At 36.5% G+C, this 18,771-nt stretch overlaps 1 protein-coding gene, 1 long non-coding RNA gene and 1 pseudogene across 2 annotated transcripts; 2 read left to right on the top strand and 1 right to left on the bottom strand.

Moving 5' to 3' along the window:
• The first annotated feature begins 1,440 nt into the window (after positions 1-1,440).
• On the top strand, positions 1,441-3,076 carry LOC120089341 (uncharacterized). Its single transcript, XR_005485152.2, has 3 exons — positions 1,441-1,744; positions 1,837-1,909; positions 2,853-3,076. It is a non-coding gene; the product is annotated as an uncharacterized LOC120089341 (long non-coding RNA).
• Positions 3,077-4,679: 1,603 nt separating this feature from the next.
• CEN2 (centrin2) lies at positions 4,680-15,621 on the top strand. Its single transcript, XM_039046987.2, has 7 exons — positions 4,680-4,908; positions 5,231-5,348; positions 5,443-5,479; positions 5,566-5,593; positions 6,609-6,761; positions 7,071-7,173; positions 15,312-15,621. The coding sequence occupies exons 1-7, from the start codon at positions 4,906-4,908 to the stop codon at positions 15,374-15,376; spliced, it is 507 nt and encodes a 168-aa protein (XP_038902915.1). The 5' UTR covers positions 4,680-4,905; the 3' UTR covers positions 15,377-15,621.
• Positions 10,255-11,100, bottom strand: LOC150033482 (uncharacterized; annotated as a pseudogene).
• Positions 15,622-18,771: the final 3,150 nt, after the last annotated feature.

An 18,771-nucleotide genomic window follows, 5' to 3' on the forward strand; every position in this document is an offset into this window, starting at 1 on the left:
ATAAATATAGTATAAGTGCAAGTATACACTGTCGATGAAGTAATAAATCTTGAAGTATTCCAAGAGTCGAATCCTGCAAGACTGGGTTGCTTTTTTAGTTATTTGTGATTATGATCAACGTAATCGAGCTAACCAAGTAGTAAATTAGATTGAAATTAATGAAGGAATCTTAAAAATAGTGATAAATAGTAGTAACCGAATTGGGATAAACAATGTTTGAGCCTTTCAAGTTTTATGTTAAATGTGATGTAGCCGCATCACACCAAGACAATGAAGTATGCATGGACAGAAATTTACACCTATTCGGTCTCGTGTCCAGTTCCTTTAGGAGATCTAACCACCTACTACCGAATGTTTCCATAGTTATCTGAATCCTAGATTAATTAAAGTCCAATTTCTTTACCCTATGGTGTCCCTTATTCTTAAGGCAACATGACGCTCCTATTCCTTGGCTATTGATCCCATATCCCATTGTGAGATCCGTCTAGATTGTTAAAACTTCAGTACTAAAACTCCACTAGATTGTTAAATTAAGTGGCCAGTTTAATTTACCAATTCTAACTCTAATTTCAACAAAGAGAATGTATAATTCAAATTGATATGAGTACAACATTGCTTAAGTCATAAAAACCCTTGGGCATCCACATTATTGAACCCCTAGAAGAATTTAGCTCATGGTATGTGACAAAATAATAATCTTTATTAAACCATAAACCATAGCTACAAGATGATGTTCAATTTGGTAAATAAAGTAACTACAACGAGCGAATGAAATGGAAACACTAGAAAAGGAAAAACAATTCAAAAAGGGTGGAGTCTACAAATAAGCCTTTAACTTCTTAATCTTTTCCTAAGTTGATTCCCCTTTTCCAAGGTGGAATCGTGACTCACCACAATTTTAACAAGAGGAAGGACCTAGAGTCGTTACACCTTAGAGTAACTTTTGTTCTTAAGATCACTAACTTAAGAAGTTGAGAATATGTCCAAAAAGACTGCTAGAATTGACAGAAATGCTGGGAAGAAAGTGGTGACTTCAGAGGTAGGGAGTTGAATGATGAAATGTGAGGCCTCACATCCTTATAGGCCGAAATTGGTTGATAGATGTCCTAAAATCATGGCTGACCGTTTTTCCATCACTTTAGGCGTGGAATAATAACTTTGAATGTGAAAATTGCAACTCCCTTGATAGGGTCGAATTCTGGAAAATTAGGGCTCAATGATTTGGCCGTAGTGCTTTTGTAAAAATCACTAGTCTAGCCTAAATTTCCTATAAAAATTTTCAAGAATAATTTTAAATAAGCAAATATATCATTTATGCTCAATCAAACCCTATAAAGTCATTTTAACAAAATAAGACTAAATTCAGGGGAAAACACCCATGCAAGAGTAAATTTTAATGCGAAAAAGTGCACAAATAAAACTTAAAAATATGTATTTTATGGCATATATCACTTCACCATTGGTAGATTGCATCGTCGATCGCTTAAGACATCCACGTTCGTGCTTCGGTGGGGGTGTAGCCGTGTGCAGTTGTCTATAAGCCACCATCTTCGGTCGACGTGAGATGTCTGCTGCGCTGTTAACTCATCTCATTGCTCCATCATTGGTAGGATGCGCTGCCAACTCTTTTTCTCCTCTAGATCTTCGTCCTTCGCTCACAGTGGCCTCTCTTTCATAGATCTCATTTTCAGATCTGGTTGGTAATGCCATTCAACACCCGTTTTGTCGCCGAAGTTTTGTTTGGGTAAGGATTTGGCTAATTTCAGTAGATTTCATGGTTTATCTTAATTACTCAACAAGTTTTTGGCCTAAATCTTTTGATTTGGATATTTGAAGGTTGGATTGAAGAGCTGAAAGGATTTGAGGTGTTGTCCAATAGGTGTTAAAGGTTCAATTTTGGTGAAGTTTGGTAAGTTCATGTTTGATAACTCCTTTTGTGGATTAATTTTAGTCGTTGGAAGTTTAGATTTTTATACTTTTAATTATGGTTTTACTTAGATTGATTTCATATTCGAAGCTTGAAATAGTTTTGGGTAAGCAAAGACTTTGGGCAAGTTTTTCTTGGAAGCATTCAAGTTAAGTTTGTGATTTGAGGTTGCTTTAAAGATTAAAACTAAATTATAAGTGATGTTTTAGAACTTGTATCAAGTAGTTCCTTAGCAAGAGGATTTGGTTTTGCTTGGATAGATATTTGGGCTTAAATTGAAAGGTAAGTAATCTTACTACTAGAACTGTCTTTGAACCAGACGATTTAGACATTATGATTTAGTAGATTTGACTGGATGAATTGAGAAGCATGATATGGCTAGAATTATGAGCATGTTGATTAAAGTATGTGACTAATATGATTATGATTTTAGTATGATATTGATATGATTATATGTGGGCCCATGAGGCAGTACTACGATTTATGTTGTAAAATTTACTGAAAGCATGATATGGCTATAGATAAGAGTGACGATTTACTCTCCTAACACTACTATGTTACCGGAAACCAATGAGTTCTCTATTATGTCACCGGAAGCCTACGGGTTTCCTACTATATTACCAGAAGCCTACGAGTTTCCTACTATGTTATTGGAAGCCTACGGGTTTCCTACTATGTTATCGAAAATTGACGAGTTTCCTACTATGTTACCGGGTGCCGACGAGAGCCCTACTATGTTTATGAGCCTTTAGGCCACTAGATGCGTGTTAGTTTGAGTTAAATCGTTTACTAGATGACCATCCAAGATTTAGTTAACTGTATGTACGATATTACATTTATTGGATATAAGTGCATAGCCTGACCCATGTAGTGGGGTTATTTACAGAAAATTTATACTCATTCTTTATTATTCCATATTTTTCAGGTAAGGGAAAAGATACACTGCGAATGATAGGAGGAATCTGTGATTAGACCACTGGGATTAGACAGAAGCTTCCGCTTATGATCTCATGTTTTCACATTCTAAAATATTAGTTTTGTAATTGAATTTAGAAAACTTTCAATGCTTGCTATGTTTGTTGGTTTAGACAAAAATTTTGGTAATGTTTTTTTTTTTAAATTAAGGTACTCTGATTAACGATTTTTAGATATTTAGTTTTAACAAAAGTTATTTATTTTATAACATTGATTTGATTTTAATCAGTACATGAAAGGTGTCATTTTTAAATTTCTGAATGCATATAATAATAGTCTAACTTAAAGTCCTAGAGAGTTGAGTCGTTACGTAAAATGGAAAAGTAAGATTGATAAGAGAGTAAAGAGAGATAAAGTAAAGATCCTATCCGACTAATATGGGGAAGGTTAGGTTTCTTAACGGATTTCAAATCAATTAATCAATAATTATGACTTTTTAGTTTAAAGCCCGATTCAATTAGTTGGGCATGATAGTGTTCCAAGCTAATTGGAATCCCCTAGTTAAATTAACTAAACATAAACAGCTTGATTAATTCTAACTAACCAACAAGTTGTGCACGATAGTGTCCCATACTTTTCAATTAGCCACATTTTGCTTATGGATCAATTAAGATGTGCAATCACATTGGTAGATTCAACTTAGTATTCTTCTATTCTCAAGGTCGATTACCCAATGTGATAAACATAGGAAGATGGTATGAATCAATACAAACACAATTAAAATTTATTCGCTACTCAAATTAAGCATGTATTCGTCACAGTTCTAGATAACCAAAGAATACATAGCATACATGAGCAAACTACGCTACATACGAGTCATATGTCACATTAACCTAACATACATTGCACATGAATCCAAATAAGGGGTAGAAAAAAAATAAAACTAAGAAATTAGCAGGCCTTCAATGAAAAACTCACAAAACCCATTTAGTATAAGCCTAACTAACCTCTTGATAAGTATTTCGAGTTTAACGGAACATTGAAATCTTGATCTTCGTTGCCAAAATGTCAATTCCAAAACTTGAAGAGGTAAAACTCAAGGGTTTTGCCCAAAATTGAAACTAAAATTCCCTAAAATTTCCACATATTTGACATAACAGGTGATGAGAAAAACATATTTATAATAGCAGTGAGAGTGTAATAAAGCTCTAAACAACGTCATAAAACTTGTAAGGTTTTCCTTGAGAGCGTAGCACATTGCTTGCTTTCTGTCTTTTAGAGCTTTGAAGCATTGCAACGCTTTGGACAAGGGCAGTTTCATAGTTTTCTTCAATTTGCTTCGAAAAGGTCCATTTTGCCCTCGATTTCCCATAAAAGCTTAGAAATACTCTTTATGCTCAAATTCTTGCAAACAAACCATTTAAACACATAAAACAACTTGAATAAACACAATTTATCGAGACTAAGATAACTCTTATGAAGATATTAGAGGTATCGTGGACGAGGAAGGGCAATTTTTTTTTAAAAATAATATGGATCTCACACAATTTATGAATTATAATCAAATTTATACATTAGGTGGAAGCAATTTGATTATGAGATTGGTTGTAAACTAAGATGTGATTCCACCTCTCATTCCAATTACATGTTTATGTAGACATAGATGAATCACACTTTCTTAAAAACGTTTCATTTATTACATTTACAAGTAGGTAAATAGTAAACTTGCCCTAAAAAAAAAATTGCAATATCATAAATAAGAAAGTTTAAGATAAAAGTTTGATATAATTCCTTAGACGTAGACTATGGTATGGGTAGAAGTGGATTTTCATTTTCTGAAAACAAAGTAATTTAGAAACAAAAATAAAAAAATAAAAAAACATAAATAAAAAAAAGGGAAAAAAAATGAAGAAAGAGGAAAGAAGCCGGTCCAATGCGAACACTACCCGATTAAGTTAGACGTTTTGGATGGGGGCAGGTTGTCTAATATTCAAAGCGTTCGACATTTGTGTTAGACGTTCGAACTCTCTGGATTTCTTTATCGTGCTGCGGCATCGTTTACCATGGTGCGTTGATGTTTTCATTTTGAAGAAATGTTCAATTTGTTGTTCGATCTTTGTCTTAATCTTGCATTTGATTCGATCTTTGCAATCATGTTTGGCTATTATAGTCTTGTTGCACTTTCTGCTAGGTTGGGTCAATTGTATGAGTTTTTTTATATTTAGAACTTGGGTAGAAGCCTTTGATTTTTGTACGAAATGAGAATATGCAATAAATAGCTAGAAATTGGACTGTCTTTTGCCAATTCCTTTGTTTTCAGGTGAAAATTGGGTTTTGATTATTATGGCTTGTTTTCCTTTTGGTTGGAATTTGCAATCGTCTTTGTAGGCAAGCTTATACAGAGGTGTTTCTAGGAAGGAAAAGCCTAAAGGACGTCATGGGTTAACTCCCCAAAAGAAGCAGGAGATTAAGGAGGCTTTTGAATTATTTGACACTGATGGCTCTGGTGCGCAGATTATTTATTGTTTTATGCTTGTTACTGGTTTTTTTATGTGCATGAATAGGGTACTCAGTTGTTTGTCTGTATAACTTTTGGTTAGGGACTATTGATGCCAAAGAGCTTAATGTTGCAATGAGGTATGAATATTTCACAATGCATCATGAAAACGCACAGCTAAAAGATTGTAAATTTAAACTTATACAACTGATTTATTTTGTGGCAGGGCTCTTGGTTTTGAGATGACCGACGAGGTAACTCTATTCTCCTAGACTGATTAAATTTGCGAAGTTTACTTTGGCATTTATGCATTTTCGATGGACAATCATGTGAGATTCTAGCATGCATAAATACCATTAGATAAGTTTGTTAGAAAACATATTAGTTTATTCATCTTGTGGCGTCTGCGTCCATGTTGTTCCTTAGCGTTTTAGACGAATCTTTTTTTATTGTTACAATGTGATCAACGTAGCTAATTCCCCCATTACTGAGAATGCTAATAGTAGAAGGGTAGTGCTATTAAGTGTTTTCTTTGAAGCTCAAGGTGCAATAGTCTTTTGGGGCTTATCTCAAGGCGCAAAAAAGAGTGTTTTTTTTTTTCTTTTCTTTTTTTAGGCGCACTATATATAAAAGTACTACATTAAGAAGAGAAAACACAGTGAGGTAGAAATATGAAAAAAACACCTGTAGACACAAGAAATTTTGCATTTAGGCTTAGTAAATTTGATTTTTTTTAGTTAATAAAGGAAAAAAATCCTAATTATTATTATTTTATAAAAATAATGAAAAGTCCCAAGGTGCAGAGCTTTGGGCCTTAGAGCTTCACAAAAGGTGTGCCTGAGGCACACCTTTATTGTTTGAGCCTCACCTTTTCAAAGCGAGGCTTCTAACCAACGCCTTGAGCCTAGGCGTGCGTCCGGGCGGGCTTTTTAAAACACTATTGCTCTATTTCTTTCAGAGTGAATTGCTTGTTTATTGTGGAGCTAGAGCCTTGACTTTCTTATTTTCTTCTTTGCACCTTCAAAGAGCAGATTTTCTTTTATGGAGAAGGCTGTTATTAGAAAAATATTTTGTTGGACTGAGTGATTGTAGCGAGTTTTAAGGTTTCCTTTCATGCTTTTTCAGAGTTCTGTTTGCTTTTTAGTTTAGGTATCCTTCACATAATACCCGTAGTTGGAAGATACAGTTTTGGATCTGGCTTTAAGATTTTCCCATGTGATAATTATATTGCTGATTGACATTAGATTGATCTCTTGTTGCCCATTCCAGCAAATCAGACAAATGATTGCAGATGTGGACAAAGATGGAAGTGGTGCCATTGATTATGATGAATTTGAATACATGATGACAGCAAAAATTGGAGAGAGAGATACTAAGGAGGAGCTTCTGAAAGCATTTCGTATTATTGATCATGATAACAATGTGAGGTCTTGATCTTTAATCTTTTAGATGATGGGGATCCAGATGGCTGTGTTTTCTAAAAGATCTGACCGAGAAATTTATTTATTTTTTTGTTTTAATGTAAATGCTGTTACTGAGAACTAAAATAGTTGTACCGGAATATATTTATGGAGTTTATCAAAATTCAATTTCACATTTAAAGTTTTCTTACAGAACTTTGAAGAAGCTAATTTACTGAACATTTTACGTTTCTTGTTTGTAGTAATTCAAAGATTTCGTCATTATAATTGATTTGGGGTTACATTTTCATATTCTTTTTCCTGAATTTAGGGGAAGATATCTGGCAATGACATCAAGCGCATAGCAAAGGAGCTGGGTGAGGTCTTCACTGACAAAGACATCCAAGAGATGATTGATGAGGCAGACCGAGATCGTGAGTCACCTTTACTCTATTTTTGAAGCAGGTTTTCTTTTGTGGGGTTGCTTTCATTGTTTTTTCCCTTTTTTTGTCTGCCTCAAAACACATTTTTTTTCTTGGTGGTATATATCTGCATTGTGATGTTTAATTTGATGAATTGGTCGTTAGATCCATACTTTTGTCTTTATTTATTTATGTACTGTCAATCCTTTTATTTAACCTGCATTTCAGTATTTAGTGCTGTACCGTAGAAAACATCTCCCATTTCCATTTCTTTTTTTAATTTCTGATCTTTGATAATTGAATGATGGGTCCGCACGCCTCCCATTATGCTCGTGGGACAACCCTGTGTACTGTTGGGGAGGGTGATGGGAGAAAACAAGAGTTTTACGTTGTTATTGGGGATATGCCATCTTTAGCCTCAATCAATTCTTGCCATAAGCATTTTCTTCATGATACTATATCTTCAAACCCACATAACTAAGGGAACTCTAGTCTTTTCTGTTAAAGCTTGTAAGTCAATACCTCCGTGAGAGGTGGATCTTGTAACTTTTTCCTATTTAACAAGATGAGTTCCAGAGTTAGTTGAGCTTCCTTTCCAAGGGAAATTTTGGTACGGTATTTCAATAAGCAATGCTGCCTTTGAAGATATCTTGGAGAGGGATAGATAGTATGGGGATAGGTTTGATAACATACTTGTATGTTTGTGTGTTAACGCGTGTATTTAGATGACAACAATATTCTGAACACTCGGTTATTTTGCTCATCCCAAAGATCTCACAATATAGTGCACACCCCAACAATCTATAAAATACAAGGATGGAGGAGGAACTCCTGACCATATCATAAGTATCCCTGTGCCGAGTAAGCAAGAAGCCAAGTGCCTGAAAGTAATGATTCCATGCGTATATCACAAATACATCTCCAAAGAACGTGATTCAAGTCTTTTCTACCTTCTCACAAAGATACAATAAAACAGACCAACTAACAAACGCATCTTTCTCACAAGTCAATCCATAGTGTTAACTCTTCCATGTAAAACTTGCCAAATGAAGAATTTTCCTTTCCTTGGAATCTTAATCCTCCAAAGAGTAGAGAAAAATAACTAAAGTAAGGGAGAAGGGCCTATCAAACTCTAGAAAAAGGAATTGCATGAGAATCTTTCCAAAAGGTTGGGACTCCACGCATGAATGTCCCTTCTTCTCCCACATTAAAAACAAACACCTAAACATGGAAAATAGAGTGACAACCTCCGTTGTTTTCCTATCAGACAAAGAGCAATGAAACCTAAATGAAAAGAACAAAAAGCTCCCCAACCAAATAGACACCACACAGTTTTAAAGGAAGATAGATGTAAGAGACGAGGGAAGACAAAGCAAATGGGTCTATCCCCCTGTTAGGCCTCCGATTGTGTATCAATATCAACGGAGGAATAAGGGGACTAGGGGTAGGATGGGAAATGTTATGTAATAGGGAGGTAAGGGTGAGTGGGGACCACGGGAATGAGAGGAGAGGGAGATATATAAGCTGTGGGTAGTTTAGGAAGGGGGGAGGAAAAATAGAGTGAGGGAAACTTCTCGGGAGTGAGAAGTTGGTCTAGATTGATCGCCTGTGATCAATTCCCGAGTTTGTCTATCTTGATTTGATTTTCTTTTGGAATAAAAGAATTTGATACCTATCATTTTGGTATAAGAGCTCTTTGCCCTGGGGAAGCTATCGAAAATGGCTCAAAGATGTCTTGAAGAGAGAATTGAGGTGAGCGTAGCAGACAATAATGGAATATGAGTTGAGATTCAGAAATTGCCAAAAATCGAGGAAGCAATGAATTCGTTGGTGAAGAGTATTGAACGACTTACTTCCTTCTTCTTTCTTCTTTCTACCTCTACGTCTTGGAACCTCAGTGACCTTCTCAGGTTTTTTTCTCCAGCTTAATCTTCAACTTCTTTTTTGGAAGTGGGATCGGGCATAGCTGGATATCATCATTGGTAGAGGATGGATCAGGCATTAATGGCTCGATGGCAGTAGTGGTGGTGAGTGTGGCGTCAGTGGTAATCGACTCAACGAGGGTGAGCGCCGTGGTGGTTACAGGCACAATGGTAGTGGTGGTGAGGAGGATGGCATCAACGATAGGGTCATATGGGAGTGGTGATGGTCAGGGTGAGAGTCGTGGTGGTTATAGGCACGATGGCAGTGGTGGTGATTGGCTCAGAGGTATGCTTGGGGATAGGGTCGATGGGAGTGGTGCTGGAGAGGGTGGGATCGGTGATGGGGTCGAATGGAGTGGTGCTCGAGAGGGTGGGATCGGAGATACGATCGATAGGAGTGGTGCTCGAGAGGGTGGGATCGGCGATAGGATTGATAGGATTCCTGTCAACATATTGTTCGTCCACACTATCATGGTCATGTGGATCGTCCTCACCATCATGGTCACGTGGCTCGTCCTCCTCGTTCTACACAATTACACCATATCATTAGTACGTTACGCACGAAACACACCGACTCATCCACAAATTGTGAAATATACATAACTGACATAATGTTTACAATATCTTAGTGATTGCCTATAGTTGTACCTTCACCTCCCCCAAATCAGACTTCACCTCCACCAAATCAGACTTCACGTCCCCCAGTATAGTCTCCACTCTCGAGACCCGCTCATCTAAGATTTGCAAGTAGTCTTTACTCCGAATGCTTGTCCTGTTTGAGTTGACATTAGGCTCTGGTACAAGGCGATCAACTCATGTAACTTGAATTCCTCTTCGTGGCAAGACTCATGCTTGAATTGGAAAGGCATATGGTCCTCATGAGGTTTATGTTTGCCGGATACCTCCTCCTAGTCAATGTCGGCCGGTTCTTCTTTTGAGCTTTTTAACACTGACAACATCAGATCCTCCTCCTGAGGCTCCAAATACACTGGGCGTTTTCCAACTCGAGTGTCCCTAAATTGCCTCTCCGCATCAGACATCGTTAACGGGGTGATCACCAACTACATGACAAACATAAAAACAATGTGAGGTGGTGCTTGTTACTCATTGGAGGGGAGTTGAAAACATCTTTCTGCAATAGTTTGTTGGCAATAAATGAGAGCATGACCACCTTAAAAATCGAGTCACGACATGATCGTTAAGTCGAATTGTAGCTCTCCCAACAATATTGAATATAATCTCATATGCCCAAACCTATAGAGCCATTTTATTTATAAGAAAATAATGAGAATTCATTAGACATTTTATGATAAAGAAAATGTAAGAATTGATATCTGGAATGCGTGAGGAAATCCAGGTAGATTGTACTTCAACACGTAACTTTTATTTGTTTTTACCTTCTCCTTGTACGAGGTGACCTTGTCTTTTAGCACTTTCGTCAGACCATTGAAGGTTCTCTCCCATAAAATATGTCCCCAATTTAAGTTGTTGAAGTATTCGAGGTCCTCCACGTCATCCAATAACAATTTATCAATGCTACTTTTTGTCTTGTTTTTTCCTATCAACCCCAACTCATAATAATACACAAGACTTTCACTGTGTCCAAGTCATTTTCGAACTCTAACGCCTTATAATATTCTTCAAACTTGGTGGGATGCACTTCCATCGCCATTAAATTCTTGAAATACTTCAATCATAGTGATTCTGTCACTTCAACACTACGAACCAGTTTAGTAGGTGACCGCCACAATCCTATCACCAATAGGAAATCCTCCTTCGAAAATTCAACAATCGTCCCATCCAAGTCAAAGGTCATGGAATTGGGCTTACTACTTTCCACTTCCCTCAATAACTATGTCCATATCCACGAATTTCCAAACACAGTCCTCCTAAACATTTGAAGCTGCCTCTCCATAAGTTTCCCTTTGATTATCTTATTTGCGATCCCAATGTGAGATGAAAGGCTTGTAATCTGTCCAGGAAAATGATCCTTTATAGCAATCTTCAAATTAGCCATTACAACTGCAGGTAAAAGAAAAAAAGAATTAGAGAAGAAAAAAGGAACAAAAATCACATTATCGAGCATTCTGGAAAAATCTCATTTCAAGATCTCGCTCTTTCCTCTCGTTCCTCTTGTTTCTTCCTCTCGTTCTTCTTCTTGTTCCTCTCATTATTTTTCTGGTGCTTTCCTCTCGTTCTTTTTTTGGTGCTTTTTCTCGTTCCTCCTCTCGTTCTTTCTCTCGTTTTTTTCTTGTTCTTTCTCTCGTTACAGAAATTTGTACAAAAATCGAATCAAATGCGAGAGATGGAAAACGTAAACCACAATTTGTACCAGTGTTATCTTAACTTTTGGAGGTGTAGAAAGGAGTAAATGAGACAGTTCACCGATGGAAGAAGACAATTGACAATTTCTTGGCGTTTGACGGTATAGAAGTCGAATTGCATGCAAGCTGTGGCGTTCGGTTTCGATGGTACTAAGTGAGAGAAGAATGTTGTATTAAGGAAGAGGAAAGAAGATGAAGCAGGAGGATATGAGGAAGTCGGATTGAAATTTAAAATTTAAAACGTTCGATTTCAGTCCGATGAAGTATGAGAGGAATGAGTCCAAAACGAGATGAACGAGCGAGAATTTGCAATACGTGCGCGATATCAAGCGTTTTGGGGATTAAACGAACATTTCTCACACAGCTGACGTTATTAGAAGGCCAAAATTCGAATGTTTTTGAAAGATGTGCCAAATTTTGAGTGGGCCTCGGAATTTGACCCATCTGTACAAATTTTCCCTTATTTTAGTCATACATTATCAGATAGAGATCGTGGTAAGCCTGTGTATGAGAAGGAGATGATGGTTGTGGTTATTTTAGTCATACATTATCAGATTGGAGGCCTTATTTGCTTGAGCAGAAGTTTGTAGTCAAGACGGATCAGAAGACTCTCATGTTCTTGTTGGAGCAGAGAATAATACAACCCCAACATCAAAGATGGATCTCCAAATTGCTTGGTTATGACTTTGAGGTTGTTTATCGACCGGGAGTGGAGAATAAGGTTGTTGATGCTTTGTCAAGGAGACCCAAAGGACTTGAGCTGGCTGCTCTAATAGTGCCTACGTTGTTAGACGCGGATGTTATTAAGGAATAAGTTCAATGAGATTCGAAGTTAAAAGGAAGTGATACAAAAATTAATGAATGATGAGGAGAGTGTGCCGTATTTCTCTGAGTTAGGGGATTTTTGAAGTACAAGAATCGGTTGGTTCTTTCGAAGAAGTCTGTGCTATTGCCCACGATTTTGCATACTTACCATGACTCAGTATTTGGGGGACATTCGGGGTTTTTACATACGTATAAGAGGTTGGTTGATGAGTTGTATTCAAGGAATGAAGAAAGACGTGAAGAAGTACGTGGAGGAGTGTGCAGTTTGTCAACGGAATAAAACCTTGGCATTATCACCTGCTGGTTTGCTGTTGCCTTGGGGAATTCTTGATACCATATGGGAAGACATTTTGATGGATTTTATTGGAGGCTTGCCCAAATCACAAGGATATGATGTCATTTTTGTGGTGGTGGATAGATTGTCGAAATAGTCATTTTCTGGCCCTTAAACATTCATTTACGGTGAAGATAGTGGCTGAAGAGTTTGCGAGAGAAGTGGTGCGACTTCATGGCTTTCCCAAGTCGATAGTCTCTGATAGGGATAAGGTATTTTTGAGTATTTTTGGCAAGATCTGTTTTGTTTGGCAGGGACTCAATTAAATAGGAGTACAACCTATCATCCTCAGTCCGATGGACAGATGGAAGTTGTGAACAAGAGTGTTGAGCCATACTTGTGATGTTTTTGTGGAGAACGACCTACATAGTCGTATAAGTGGCTTCATTGGGCTGAGTATCGGTATAATACAACGTACCATAGTTCACTGAGGGTTACTCCTTTCCAAGCTGTTTACGGTCGATTACCTCAACAACTGATTGCTTATGGAGAACAAGCTACTTCTACTTCGAGTTTGGATCAACAATTATGTGAAGGGATGTGACTTTGAACATGTTGAAGGAACATTTGCATGTTGCACAGCAGAGAATGAAGAAGTATGCTGACTGGAAAAGGAGAGGTTGAATTTGAGGTAGGTGATTTTGTTTATTTTAAACTATGACCCTATAGACGTCCGTAATGGCCAGGAGAAATGAGAAGTTATCTCCAAAATATTTTGGTCCTTATCGAGTGGCAGCACGAGTGGGATGGTTAACGTATCATTTGGAGTTGCCGGAGGGATCTGCCATTCATCCAGTGTTTCATGCGCACAGTTAGAAAAAGCTTTGGGACCTTAGAAGGTTGTGCAACCAGTATTGCCCAATTTTTTAAGAAGGTTGAGTGGGAGACTGAGCCACAGGAGGTGTTGGGATATCGTAAGAATCCAGCTACAAGTGCTTGGGAGGTTCTCATTGGGTGGAAGGGATTGCTAGAGCATGATGCAACTTGGGAGTTGATTGCAGATTTTCAGCAACACTTTCCTGCGTTTCACCTTGAGGACAAGGTGGTTTTGGAGGGGGGAAGTAATGTTAGGCCATCGATTGTGTATCAATATCAACGGAGGAATAAGGGGACTAGGGATAGGATGGGAAATGTTGTGTAATAGGGAGGTAAGGGTGAGCGGAGACCATAGGAATGAGAGGAGAGGGGGAGATATATAAGCTGTTGGGAAGTAGTTTAGGAAGGGGGGAGGAAAAATAGAGTGAGGGAAACTTCTCGAGAGTGAAAAGTTAGTCTGGATTGATCACCTGTGATCAATTTCCGAGTCTGTCTATCATGATTTGATTTTCTTTTGGAATATCGATACCTATCACCACCACACACTAATCTTCCCAAAAGTACGTAGCATTCCCCTCCCCCACCATACAACAGACCAAATGAGAGAAAGAAGGAGCTCCTTAGAAATATTTCTACAAGTTTCAGTAAAGTGCCTTTTAACCCCACCCAACAACCATTCAAAAGGACGAGGAACAAACTTAATAGCAAGAATCCTGTGCCAAAAGAATTGGGCTAAGGTTGAAACACCAAAGCCATTTGGCACTTTGTTATGAATCCTAAATTTCCAATTTTTAACCTCCGAAGGAAACCGACCTCTCAATGACATCCTATATGACCCAGTGCAACCATTTTCCTTCTTCCACCCCTTCCCGAAGGAAATTATGCATCTTCTCAATATTCTTACAAACATCACTAAGAGCTCTGAAAAGGGAGAAGTAATAAATAGGATACCACTCAAAACAAGACAAATCAAATAACTCTTCCAGCTCTGGAGAAGAGGCCTTTTTTCAAAGAGGTGTCCGCCATAAGATTCCAAAAAAAACTGGCTTTGTGATATGTAAAGGTTCCACTTGATGATATCAATAGGAAACACAAAATTACAAAGAGAAGCCAAGAACAACCATCTATTTGAGACGATGGTAATCTCCACTATGTGGTAAGCTAACCACAGGGACAGAATGCAAAACAAAGCATAATCCCAAACAGCTAAAACACTAATTTAAATACTAAAAAGGCCAACTGTAACAAAAGCCCAACAAAAGCCCAGTCAAAATGTACAAGGGACGATTCCTGTTCTACCCCTTCTAACATATGTGTGCACTATTGGGGGAACCATTGGGGGCCTTAGATGATACTTGCAAGAAGGATCCTCAGTAACAAGAGGTAAAGAAACCAACTTCATATCCCACCATATCTGCCCACCTCCTAAGCTTGTCATTAGAATTGAGCCCCATAACCTTACATTTACTCCCGTTAATCTTCAGCTCGGACATATGTGAGACCTCCTATTCTTCACACACATGAAAGGAGGGGCAGGAAAGGGAATTCGCTGAAGGCAGATAGTGGAATGCCTGAAAGTGGGTAGGGTAAGATTTGGTGATCCCATAAGGGTTTATGGAGGGTTTTGGGGGAAAGGAGATCAATGTGATCATTTTGGGTGGTGGAATTAGTCCTTGAGACTTTTGGGAGAGGCACCGAAACCTCTCGAATGAGCCGGATTATGTTATTTCATTGGTTGTCTCTCATTTGAAGATTGAATCCTGTTATGAGGATTCTCTTTGTGGTTTTTCTATATATTGAACAAGGTATCAGTATTCCCCTGGTCTGTTCTCGTTGGAGTCTGGCTTGTTTGTCTTTCATTCGACATTTGTAAATATGTAGCTGGTTATATATGGAAGAAAAGCAGTTAACTTCGATTTATGTTTTCAGATGACGGTGAAGTGAACATTGATGAGTTCTTTAGAATGATGAGGAGGACAACATATGGATTCTAGAGGTCAAAGAAGAATGTGTATCATCTATGCAAGGTACCTATGGTAAGTACAGTTGTGAAAATAAGAGATGCCCAAAGACTTATGTTTAGGATGTTTGCTTAGTGTAACTTGTTTCTGTATGTAAGATGACATTATTTAAATTTCAGAGTTAAATTGAATATATTTTGTTATTACTATTTTGAATTATGTGAAATGCTTGTGACTGACTTAGTGCACCAATTTATTGAGAAAGCCATTGAAGTAAAGAGGGAGCTGGTAAATATTGTACAAAATCCATTTTGAGAAGCACTGGAAGAGAGTGTTTGTTTTCTCTCAATTTTGTTTGCATCTTTCTCAAAAAACCATTTGTTAAAAATTACTCTTTTGTTTTCAGAAACTTTGTTTTGATTTTGAAAACACTCCTAAAATTTAGACAAAAAATAAAAAACCAAATAAGTAGAAGTAATGTTTGGAGACTTACTTTTCAAAAATTAAAAACGAAAAACTAAAAACCATGAGGTAATCAAAATGCTGCTTATCAACAGAGGAAAGTAGGGAACAGAGGTTGATTTACACGGTAGAAAGTAGGGAGCAAGCTTATAAATTATATTCTTAAAATTATACTCAAAATAAGTTTACACATTTTGTTGCCTCGTAAATCAAAACATGAATTTTAGTCAAAATTTTGATTTTCTTATTTGAGAATTTTTATTGAATCATATTAGAATTTATAATGTACGTAATTTTAAATTGAATGAAATATCCAAATCACACCCGATATTGTATTATGAAATTGAACTTTGCTCAAATTTGATTTGAAATTGAATAAGGATTGTACCTGGATTTCCTTCATCAGGAATAAAATTTAGATGACTTGGACCTGGATAAAAGTGGGAACATTCTCAAATTATAATTAGGATAAAATTTAGATTCTACCTAAATTTCGTTTGGATTTAGTAACAGAACTGTAATTATCTTCTTTTCATGGAATTTAAATTTTTGAGGAACCATTTAGATCTGCTCAAACCTTTTTTTTTTTGGTACAACTGGCAGAAGTGTTTTAATAATGGTTTAAACTCAAACTGAATTTGAATCTTTTTCACCTTTAATTCTAATTAAAGCCACATTATAATGTGAATGTGGCTTTTGATTTGATTTTTTTTTTTTCGAAAGGAAAATTTGATTTGAATTTAAACCATGATATTAATAGATAATTTAATTCAAATAGGATTAGGAGTTTCGAACTGCTTAGAATCAGAATCCCATTTTAATTGGCGATTGGATTTAGGCTACGTTTATCAAACCGTAATGAAAATTGGTGTAATCGGAATAAGATTTCATTATTGGATGAATTGTAATAGGTCGAAGCGCAAACATTATTGGATTATTTTTTATTGCTTTTATCTAGAATTATGAATTTTTCATATTTTATTTTTATCGTTACTATTACTGTGCTTACGTTACCAAGGTAAATGTAACAATAAACGTGGCATATTCATAATTTGTATACTATTACAGTAACAATACCTATAATAGTAACGGTAAAGATAGTGATATTTAAAGAGTTAGATGTAACTACAGGGGCAAAAGGGTAATTTGATCTCTCTATACGCACGGGCAATTTGTGAATGGTTATATCCAATGGACACAGAAATATGTCTTTAGTGGAGTGTTCCACAGTTAATAGATGATGGATAATGTAATTAAAGAGTTTAATTAATTATTCATGTACCGTTGGAGCTTCAAGCTACAGGTCCATGAGATCTCCTTGGTAGCTTAAAAGGATTTAGTTGAGAATCAGTTTTTGGATTTTGAATTGTTCAAATTAATAAAGGGATTTAATTATATATGATATAATTAAATTGTTTCAATTATATATGATATAAATGTCAGTGTATTTGATACATTATAGCTTAATGGGAGGAAATAAATATTTGAATGAGATTCAAATATATTTTCTATGAATGTGATTCATAGATGTTAAATTTAATATAAATATGATTTATATTAAATGTCATATGATAAAGAAAAGAAACTATAGTTTATATTGTATATGATACAATATCAAAACTATAGGTTATATGTGATATTTGATATAACATATAATTTAATATAAATATAATATGATAAGTTAGTTATCATATTTATTTATATTATATTATTATTATTTGAATAATATGGAAGGGAGTTCCAACTCTCTTCCCCATCTTTTCTCTCCACCCACATTAGTGGAAGGTGATTATCTTTTATGGCAAGTAGAATAAAAGAAAAATAGTTTTCTTCTTCTTCCACGAATGTTGTGATTGAACGATTGAGAGAAATTTACATAAGTGTTTTGTGAGTTTGCCTTGTGAGAAAGGGGGCTCATTCTTCTTCCCCCTCCACATTAATCTTCCCCTCTAAACCAATCAGATCCACCACTCCTGGGTTCTCACCCTGAGAATATCAAGGTTTCACTGTGGTAATGTCCGGGTTTTGGTTCGAGATTATTTTTTGAACAAGGTCTTTAAAAGGGTCATGACTGTTTGAGGAAAATTCGTGAAGAAAAGGTTCTTCAAAGGTAATATTTCTTGAACTCTTTTCTTGTAAAGGCATGTTGTAATTTAATTTAAATGCATATCTAATTGTATGTTTACTGTAAACTTTGTATTCAATAAATTATGGAATTTGGTCGATCCACTTTTGCCCAAAGTTCTCCTCATATAAGATCCTTTAATTGGTATCAACGCCATTTTCTTATACTGAATCGTTTACTGTAATGGTGAGTTTTATAATCTGCATTCTGTTTATGCGATTAATAGTTGTGGATAAATTGTTGATGGATGTTTACAGGATAAAACTCTATGTTTAAGGCTTTCTTTATTTTTTACAAAGTTGGCTTGTAAGGGCCCCTGTGTTTTTGGACATTATTATTGCAATCGAGTCTGTAAATTTGTTAGTTTTGAATCACTCGTGGTGTTCCGGAGGCTTCAAAGAAGGGTTATAGATCTGTGTTTTAATGGAGAAGACGAAACAGAGGGTCTAGATCGTGTAGCTAGAGCTAAACGATCGGGTAGCTTTTGTTATGCAATCGTGTAGAATTTGCTAGACGATCGTGTAGTATTTGCTAAACGATTGTATAGCTAATGCTACGCGATCGTGTAGAGTTTACTACACGATCGTGTTCCGTTTGCTACAAGATCGCATAGGCGCTTGCTTGCTGAACGATTGCGCGGTATTTCGATACTTGACGCATGCTTGCATGCACATCGCATAGTCATTAGCTACGCGATTGCATAGTATTTCATACTCGATGCATAGCTGCTCGACACATGGAGCGTTTGATACACGATCAGCTGCAAGGTGTTCTTTGTGGAGTGGTTCAATTCGAGCGGTTCAAGACCCAATTCACTTGTTCCAAACCGATTGACTTAAAT

The sequence above is a fragment of the Benincasa hispida genome, chromosome 10 (assembly GCF_027475165.1).
Source record: "Benincasa hispida cultivar pf3 chromosome 10, pf3_genome.v1.1, whole genome shotgun sequence".
NCBI classification, from domain to species: domain Eukaryota; kingdom Viridiplantae; phylum Streptophyta; class Magnoliopsida; order Cucurbitales; family Cucurbitaceae; genus Benincasa; species Benincasa hispida.

Bases quoted from the DNA above. Each gene is read 5' to 3' on its own strand.
- CEN2 (XM_039046987.2), top strand. The intron at 5,349-5,442 runs GTGCGCAGATTA...ACTTTTGGTTAG, and splicing joins ATTTGACACTGATGGCTCTG to GGACTATTGATGCCAAAGAG. The intron at 7,174-15,311 runs GTGAGTCACCTT...TTATGTTTTCAG, and splicing joins TGATGAGGCAGACCGAGATC to ATGACGGTGAAGTGAACATT.